Raw genomic sequence first — 10,107 nt, 5'->3', positions numbered from 1 at the left:
GAGACATTTGCTCTTAATAAACATTTGCGAAGTTATTAACTTTAAATTCGACTGTGTTGAGGCTTTGCTTCTTTTTTTTTTACTTGGGCAGTTTAATTTATAGTATGAAGATATACAGCCAACCTGGAACGTTTTATATATATAGATGTTCGCATAATATGTTTGAGGGTTACCTAAATGTTTGATTTAATGGCGACGGGGCTTTTATTTTGAAGAGTTGTTTTCGGAAGTCGAGTCGTTGTTGCTGCTGGCAGAGCACAGGCCGCAGTGATTTGGTAGCCGCTGCAGTAGGAGGAAGGACCGCGGTTCTCCCCCTTCTATCTTTCAGTTTCGTCTCGAAATTTTTATCAGTGGTGCTTTCTGGTAGCGATCGGTAAATTGAGTGTACAGTAACGGTGTTCTATGATAGCTAAGTCGTAGTATTATCAACGGATAGTCATATCAATCGCCATTTTAATCGCACGTTTTCCCTGACAGAAGCGCTAGCACAACAATGGCTCTGAAAAGAATTCACAAGGTAAGGAAGTGAACGACGAGGCCCAGGATTTCGCAGTTTCGTTAGGGATTTAAATCCAGTCTGGCTAAAGTGATGCTCTCCTGTTGGGTTTAATAAAAATAAGGTGAATCAGAAATATTGACAAAAAAAACTCAAGCTTGGTTTGAACTGCCAGCTAACGGTGTGCGAATAGCGAGTGACGACAGTGAGCAATGCACCGCCTGTCTGTGTTCACCAGCTACAGATGGGCCAACTGAACCGTTAGACTTAGCTACAAGTGACCGTTATGCTAGCTGCTCTATGTTATGTCACATATATTCACAATTGGTGTCTTAACACTGGATATGATAGGATGTTTTAGCTAGCTATGCCGGTTATCAGTTAACGCGTATGATGTTAGCGGCGTGTTAGCTCTCTCTGGCTAACCTCATCTGTCCCGGTTGTTAGCTAACCCGGACAAGCTAAAGGGTTCCTCTGATCAAGCTAGCCTACAGTAACGCTACATATTTACAGTCAAATATGCGTAGTTTCCACTCGTAAGTGTTTTATGCCATCAATTATCCCCTTATCAGTTTCCCTATATGGTAGTCAAGGTGGCTAACATTATGTATTACAGTTATTTAAGCTTGCTTACCCCGCTCCTTGATTTGACAGATAAGTTATCCGGCTAGCGGTACCGCTAACGTTAGCTTAATGTAAAAGAGCTCTGGCGCTTGTTAAATTAACCGACTTGCCTTTACTTTTTATATTTTCTGGTAAACAATTTTATTGCTGACGTGTGTAAGTTAGTATAATTGTAGCTAACAGCCCGTATTTAAGGATGAATGTAAATTAAGCTAACGTTAAGCTATCGCACATAATCCGTGATTTTTTACAATAACATTATATTGTCTCCGTATTACACAGACAGTAAATAGGTCAAGCAGTTGTGGAGAAAGGTCGTGTTATGCTCATATTTTAAACCGTAATAGTTTGTTTTCGGCAAGGTATCAGCATTCAGGGACATGCTAATGTTAGCCGTGTGTCACTGGTACAAACAGGCCCCACGCGTTGTTCGCCTTTGATGCCATGTTGCTGACAGTAGGCGAGCAACATATCCGTCATTATAGCGGTTGTCTGATTTAGTTAGCTGACTGTTGTCTTGTGTTTTACTGTTATTAAGTCGCCCTGTAACGTTAGACATTGACACAATGTGCCTGATCAGCCAGCGTAATGTTTCTCTCGCTTGACATCATGTGCTGTTCGTCGAACCCGAGCACCTAGCTAACATTACGTTACACTGCGCTACATAAAACGAGCTTACACTAGCTTTAACACAGTCCTGACTGTAGTAAACCCTCTGTCATTATATCGTGATCTGTCACATATATACTACCTGCTTTGACTACGGAAATGCTATTACATAACAACATTCACTACAGTAATGAAATGGTGTTTGTGTCAGTTGGGATTGTTTTTTTAGTTACCGTTTCACAGAGACGTAGTAGCAAATAGCACCGGCAGTTAGCTCTGTTTGCCAACAGGGATTTAGTCATCTGTACAGATCATATGTGGCATTAGAAGAAACCCATCAGATTATCTCTTCCTAGAATATCTTTTAAAATACCATATCCAGTTCTGCTATGTAGGTAATTGTTAGTGGAAATATTTCACCATACTGTACAAGAGCCGATCAACTGACTTGTCATTTGTTTGTCTCAGGAGTTGAACGACTTGGCACGGGACCCCCCAGCCCAGTGTTCTGCAGGACCAGTAGGAGATGACAGTAAGTTTATCAACTAAAACCAACATTGTTCTGGTAAAAATGTGTAACTGGTGCTCAAAATGTAGCCATACTCAACACAAATTCCTGGTTTATTAATCCCTTGTATTGGATAGATCCTTTATTAAACAAATCATCCCACATAAATACATATTTATGGTCAAAATACCCACAAATGTTTTGAACAAGAGATGCCTTACATTATAATTATGTTGATTAAATCTTCCACTTCTTAAATTGCTATAAATCAACCCGAGATGTGCTTCCTCAGATCACATTTTATGATTAATGTGTTTAGTTTGGACCTGAACAAATCCTGTTAATATTTCCATTACCACAGACTGCAATTCAGATGCATAGAATAGTTTCAAGCCTAAGTTATGTAACTTGGAAAGGAAAATGCAAACCTCACCAGTGAAGGTGCTGGCTTTATATGTGTGGAGTCCAGGACATTTAAATAGATGAAGGAAGTACCTTTGTTTTTTGAGCAAGGCGATCCAGGAAATACCTGGGTCTGCCTCTTGTAAAAATACTGCTGCATCATAAAAGCACAATACTAACTATTGCTACATGGCCATTTCACTTTTGCTTTCAATGCGAATGTTAGGGGAATTCTTGTCCGGCCACTATCTTATTTTGTTATAGCCTTAGAGTCCTATACAGATTGACCCAGAAGACTCATCAACTTAAATGTTAAGCGCATAGGATTACATACATTTCATAAACATGGTTTTCTTATTTAAAAAAACAATATATATATATTTTCAGTAAAAACAACCAAATTATATGAGGTTGCGGTCAAAATATACATTAGTTTATTTAAAAAAAGAAACCTTAGTTTTATTTATAACATGTAATATTGTTATATTTCCTATTTACACCACTTTCATATTATCCCAACAGGGGTATAATTTACAAAATAAATGTTAGCTTTTAAATTTGTCATTGTATTTTTGTAATTCCTCTTAAAATATTAGCACTAAATATAAACAAATCTGCTTGTCTGTTATGTCTGAAAGTCAATTCAGACACTCAAAACCCTTTATCTTTATTCAAAGATGTGTTTTTATTTTTTATTTGGGGGCATATTTGTCCATATTGTTGGGACAAATAGATGCAGTAGATTTTACGTGGATGAGTTCATTACATTGGAAGGTGAATTTATCTTTAAACATCTCCCAAACTCATCGCATCATATAATTACGGTCTATGGGGAGAACAAAATATGGGTGTCAGTCCCTTAAAAATATCATCGGCTGCAACATTCAGAGCTGTCTAACTGGCTTTTATAATTGTATGTTTTGATCATTAAAGTAGATTAATATTCCAATCTTTGTTTTTTAGTGTTGTTCTGCTCTGGTGATAAATAACAAACAACCATCATCAGCCGATATTTACACTGACGGGTGCATTAGTGTTTTTTACCCGAACATGAACCCTTGTTCCCCAAAGGTGAATTGCTGCACGTATTAGCCAAGGTAACACAGATGTGTTAAAGTGAATTATTTGCTTTTCAAAAGCAACAGGGAATTTCTATTTTACTTTGCTGATGTTAACCTTTGGTATAGTTGTCGTCCTTCCTAAATACATCTAGAAGTTTGGTTTATTCTTGAATAAACAGTCATGTGGTCCGTACCGTTTTGCCAATTGAAAGCTGTTATTCAGATTTTGGAAGTTCAACTCCATTTGACCCAATTTACTTATCCTGTTTCACTAATACAGTAGCAAGTTTCAATGAATCTGTCAACAAATTGGACATCTTTTATAGCCTTCAAATGTGAGAATATATTTGTATTAAACTAACAATAACTACCCAAAGAAAGAACATTTTAAATCATGACTTTTAGTGTTAAAACGTTTCACATCTATCTTCTCTCTACTCTGTATTTGAGTAACGTCATGTAACTTGTTTTCAATATCATTACCAACGAGTGTTTTACAATGCGAGTGCTATCAGTAATTAACATTCTTGCTTAAAAGCAGTTTGATAACACTTGACGGCGTATTTGAACAGCTTTTTATTGTTGGCAAAGAAACTGTGTATCCTTGGATTTCACCAGCATTAATAAGAGGAATAGTTTGTGTCGTGGCTATAAAAAAAAATCAAACAAAAACACATTCAAAGAAGAAATCAGCTTTTAATTACAATGTGTACCCTCAAGACATTTGTGATGTGTATTTTAATATTGTCAATCTCAGGTTATTTATGCATCTTTAGCATGTATGTAACACCTTTTGTCAGTAAACAGGAGAACATAAAATCAGTTACTTCCTGCCTCACAACGTCAAGAAAAACCACTCGATCATAAAGGTCGAAAGGTTTTCTTATAACATATCTGCTGTGGTCTAATTTAACTTTTCCCCTCGCACCTCAACAGGATGCTTGAAATCGAAAGGTTTAAATACGAGTAATTTTTCGGTTGTACAATTTCTGTCCAAGCATTCCTTTAGATATTTCTGAATGTAAGTTTCAGGCTTCTGCCATTTATACTCATTTTCAATTTCAATATATATCACTTCTAAGTACACCCGATCTGATTCGCACTTTATGTAAGCTCCTGTTACTCGACTGTCCAAATAAACATGCACACTTCATGTGGCATTATTTATTCTAACACTTCTCAGCCGTGCAATGTGTTCTTAGTGTTACATAACCCATTTCTCCGCTCTATGTTTCAGTGTTTCACTGGCAAGCCACGATAATGGGACCTGTAAGTATTCACTTCCCGTATATTACTGAAGTCACACCCTTAATTAAATGCATTCTAGCTCTTTTTTGTCTAGCAATTAACCCTCTCTCATATGCTGACAAACATTTTCACTTACATTTTTAAATGGCATCTGATAGGTCAAAGTAAACTGAATTTAATATTTGTTGTCAAAGACAGCAGCACTCAGGTTTTATTTGTATGCATTTGTTTACTTCAGTCACTAATTAGATGGTTTTCTCTCTCTCCCCCCCCCCCCCCCCCCCCCCCCTCCACATTAGAATGACAGTCCTTATCAGAGCGGGGTTTTCTTCTTGACCATTCACTTCCCCACAGACTACCCCTTCAAACCGCCAAAGGTAGGCAAGACCTAAGCAAAGAGACAGAATGCCTCCTGCCTGCACAGCTTTACATCATTCTGTTTCCTGTCTTTTCTCCCCGTCTGCAATAAGGTTGCATTTACCACAAGAATCTACCACCCAAATATCAACAGCAACGGCAGCATTTGTCTTGACATTCTGCGATCACAGTGGTCTCCGGCTCTCACCATCTCCAAAGGTAAACTCCCTTACTCATTAAAGTACACATATGGTTAAAGAGGAATAGCAGTAATAAATGAAATTGCTTCCTACAGATAATACACTACAACATTTCTCACTCGGAGGTCCTTGTAGCAGACTCGACGCCTCTCTCTGTAAATGTCAGCTTTCTCCCTATCATTCAGTGCTTATCGCTGGGTGTCATGAACCACAGTTTTCTATGTTTTACATCTGAAATGGCATGTGTTATCAACATTTCTGTAGACATCACAAGTACTCAGCTATCCAAGGGTCACCCGAGGAGAAAACTACATGTGTTTTCTATTTGTGAATACTTATTGGTCACCTGTCCTGTTCCAGTCCTCCTGTCCATCTGCTCTCTGCTGTGTGACCCCAACCCGGACGACCCCTTAGTACCCGAGATCGCCCGCATCTACAAGACGGACAGGGAAAAGTAAGTTATGAGCTTCATGTTGTTTCTCCATAATTAGTTATTTTATTTGGCCTTGTTTCAATGATTCATTTCAACACACAAACCATAACTTATGAGCTTGAGCTGTCAGCTAATGCTTGTTCTGATCAAAGTTGATGCCTCAAACTGGCTACTGGTGGAACGTTTGTTAAAGAGTATTGGTTTATTTGAACAGGGTCACTGATAAAATGTGTGCAGTAGACTTACACGGTGTTCACGTATACACCAGTAACAGATCTTACCCACCACCGCTTTGCTTTGTTCTGTAACTTTACATAAGCCACGTGGTGTTGCCTTCTCCATAGTTTGAAAGCAAACATACTGGCTTCAAAAATGTACAGACCTCTTACTTTAATAAGTCTCGTAAACCAAGCAGATTAGCCCTGATTGGCCACCTGAAACGGGCTGGATATCCGCCAGATCTGTTGTAATTTGCGGTATATTTTAAGGGGGGCCTGCATGATCACAGATCTCCGATGTATCTCTGGTAGGTCAGACATTTTGGTCGGCCATCTTTAAGTTTTAGCAGTGAATAAACGTTCTGAATTTCTGACATGCCTGCTGTCAAATGGTCCATTATAAACTGTCTTTAGCCTATGACTGGATTCATATTTATCATGATGCTGAGATCGCTGTGACATAAAACTAAACAGATCTACGTATTGTAGACATCTTTGGCGCATCATGTTCTTGATTTATCATTTTTTGTTCATTGAAAATGTGCCTCTTTGTCACATTGAGGATGCAGCATTCTTATTTGAATAATCTTCAGTTGTTAATTGGCCAAAAGGACAGTCAGTTCAATGCTAACACTAAGTGTGAGCATCCTGTAAATTGATAATATAATGTGCCTTTAGCAAACCTTTTCCTGATAGCGTTGTATGCCTTTTGTTGAAATATTATTTGGTTTTTTTACGACGTAACAATCTGAGCTACTTCACTATGATGCCGATTATCAATCACAACATTTTCCTTTCCTGTCGTAGCACACGATAACAGAAATAAGTCCAAACTAGAGTTAGCCTTTGTGCTTCTTTGCCCCGTTTGATATTCTCTGGTACGAAGAATCGCACAGGAACACCCTTAGGATGGGTGTTCAGTTCCACCATTTGGTACGCTACATCTGCTGCAGCATTGGCTCCTGAACATTTACCGCATTGGTGATGAAAAACAAACTAGCCAAATAAAATGGGTGCAAGGTGGCAGAACTCTATGTGCCCTTGTAGAGTGACAGCCAGCTGGCATCTCTGCTGCTGCTGCCTCTGCAAGGGTGGCGGCAGAACTTTTGATGCACACGTGGAAAATAACGGAGGTTAAACCACTAACGACTTTTCTCTCCCTCTGCTTGTTCACAGGTACAACAAAATAGCTCGGGAATGGACACAAAAGTATGCAATGTAGTGTTGGGGGGTAGAATCAATGCCAACCACCTCTACAACGTAAGGTTAGGGGAGCTTCAGACGTAAAGAGAAAACAAACAAAAAACCATTCAAAACAAATGAAAAGTTTAAAACAAGATCTTGTTGGTTTCCATTGGAGTGCTTTCTTTGAGCCACGCCTCCCCTTCACCAGAGTACCTGTAAAACTCCCTCTGCCCCCCCCTCTCTCTTCTCCCTCTGTTTTACTCTGTCTCCCTTTCCCTCCCACCTGCCTCTCAGCTCACCTCTCCACCCTCCAGTGTACATATTGTCAACTTGAAATGGTAACACCCATCTCTTTACCTTCTCCCACCTCCCTCGTGACCTCTGACTTCCGTTACACTTTGCCAACATGCAGGTTGGCCTCCCTCCCCCCCTCCCTTAAACTCCTCCTTTTTCCTACACAAACTCCTGCATCCTCAACCACCTTCCCCAGACGTTAAAAGCATTCCTTTGAGCATCAGTAAAACTTAGAGGGGACTTTTTCTTCTTCTTTATTTTCCTTTTTTTCCAGGGCAGTGGGGGACAATACATTTGAGGGATTTTTACGCTCTGCACCCTTTCTTGTTTTGTTGTCCTTTCAAATCCCATATGTCAGAGGTGACAATACAAGAAAGCAATTTGTTTTCGCATGCGAGTCGAAGGGCACTCTGTATTTTATACAATGAATACTTAAAATAAATCATTGCAGGCTATGTAAGATGAAAAAAAAATGCACATGGCCTATTTTGGTCTTCTGTTGGATTCTACGAAAGGACTTGAATTTATCCCCACATCTCCTGCTCCAAACTCCCTCCCTCCCACCCTAACCAGTTGACCCCTTTGTACACACACATAGACACACATGCACGCACAATTGTAACCCCATGCCACCCCACCACTACCACCAACTTTTCGTTATTCACATAGTGGAGGTTCTGGACCAGGTATTTAAGCAATTTATTTTTCTTAGTTTAACCTGTGTTTTTATCTCCCCCCCCCCCCCCCCCCCCCCCCCATAACTCTTTAGGTTGCATTGTTTTTCCCTTTCCTTTTTTTTTTGTTGCTATTGTTGAATTAGAGGCTAACATCTTAAATGGCTATGGGACTGGCTTGGGCTCTGGGTGCGAGGAGAACCCACTCTTCTTGCACAAAACCTCTGTATATTGAATTACCTGAGAGGCTCGTTGAGCTTTGTGTGTTGATTAAACTGTGTAATAAAAACCCATGATTCCTGTGTTGACTCATTCTCAGACCCTATTGAGTACATCCAGAAGTAGGAACATGTGAAGCTGGGTCACATTCATGACCTAGTTAAACAGGAAATGGACAGGATGAATACTACCTGCCTTCACCACACTGTTGGTCTGATTGTTTAACAAAACTTTACATAAAGGGTTTTGAAATGTATCACAACAGATGATTTGTAGAAGTTAGTATTTGAGTGTCAATCTAAAGTTTAAATATGTTGGTTCAAAATAATGCATTTACAGTATTAATAAATTAATTGTATTAGGATATTATATTACACAGGCCTTACCTCATGGATATATTGGGACATACGTTTTAAATGTCAAAATGGCCATGATATCCTGTAGCCCTCTTGGGGGGCTTTTATCTAAACCATTTAAGTGTATAACATTTATTAGATAGTTAAATTCGCTATATATCAACAGTTATTTACTAAATTAAGACTTGTTATATATATTGAAGAAGGGACAGTAGTGGTTCTTCATAGCATTTCTGTGTTGAAGAGAAATAACTTACCGAAGAAGGAAATGGGACTCGACAAAGCTTGAAGCAATCAAGATGGCTATCCTCCAGTGGAACCTTACCGTCGTTCACTACGTGATATAATCATTAAATGTCAAGTTAATGAATGCATAAGTAATTATTGGAGTAATCGCTATTGGGGTTCATCCTAAAATGACACCGTTTTGGCACAGATTGAGCAAACTTCTCATATGGAGGCTGTGAACTGTATTTGAAGGTTACGGAAAAAACCAGGTTATTTTGCCACTTAAAAGTTTAGACGGTCAAGAATTACCTTTAAAAAAAAAAAAGCATATATTTGATTCAACAAATTAAATAGGATCTTTGTAATGGACCTTGAGACACCTTGCTGGGTCATAAACAATATAGAGAATATAGCAAATGTTTGTGTTGTCTCCTGGGTTCTGTAGTGCCCGGAGTCTGTCTTTTTATTTATTTTTCTTGATTGAATTGATTGATTGAAAAGTTTATTAACAGCTTGTATATTGGGTACAGTACAGTACAGCTCAAAACATACAATTGTTAAGGGGATGCAGACCAGAGAAAGACTTTCGTCTTGTTTACATCAGGGTCCCCCATTTCCAATTCATCATGTCATTTAAGACATTTAAGACATATTTGACATACAGATGGCTTATTTACAATTTACATACAGGTGGTTTTTTACATACAGATTGCTTATTTACAATTTTCATTTTAGATTTCGTTCTAATACATCCTAACCGGACATTTAAGACATACCAAGTCTACAGATATACAGTTAGTAATAGAGTCTAAAATGCGAGTATATACATAGATGGGGGGGGGGGGGGGGGGGGGGGGGGTGGGGGGGAAGCTGTCCATTGAACGACAGGTTGAGATTTGTACCATTACCGGGGCCAGTTTTGCAATGCTCTCCCCCGAAGGTGCTCTTTAAGAGAGGTTTTGAAGGTAAGTATAGTTTTACTTTCCTTTACAGTT

General features: G+C 38.9%; 1 protein-coding gene across 1 annotated transcript; it reads left to right on the top strand.

Moving 5' to 3' along the window:
• The first annotated feature begins 235 nt into the window (after positions 1 to 235).
• ube2d2 (ubiquitin-conjugating enzyme E2D 2 (UBC4/5 homolog, yeast)) lies at positions 236 to 8,611 on the top strand. The gene is made up of 7 exons (XM_034198943.1): positions 236 to 517; positions 2,198 to 2,261; positions 4,938 to 4,969; positions 5,248 to 5,325; positions 5,419 to 5,524; positions 5,866 to 5,959; positions 7,333 to 8,611. Exons 1-7 carry the CDS (start codon positions 494 to 496, stop codon positions 7,376 to 7,378), a joined length of 444 nt encoding a protein of 147 aa, XP_034054834.1. The 5' UTR covers positions 236 to 493; the 3' UTR covers positions 7,379 to 8,611.
• The last annotated feature ends 1,496 nt before the right edge of the window (positions 8,612 to 10,107 follow it).

This window comes from Gymnodraco acuticeps, unplaced genomic scaffold (genome assembly GCF_902827175.1).
Source record: "Gymnodraco acuticeps unplaced genomic scaffold, fGymAcu1.1, whole genome shotgun sequence".
NCBI lineage: Eukaryota > Metazoa > Chordata > Actinopteri > Perciformes > Bathydraconidae > Gymnodraco > Gymnodraco acuticeps.
This window is presented reverse-complemented; position numbering and strand designations above follow the sequence as displayed.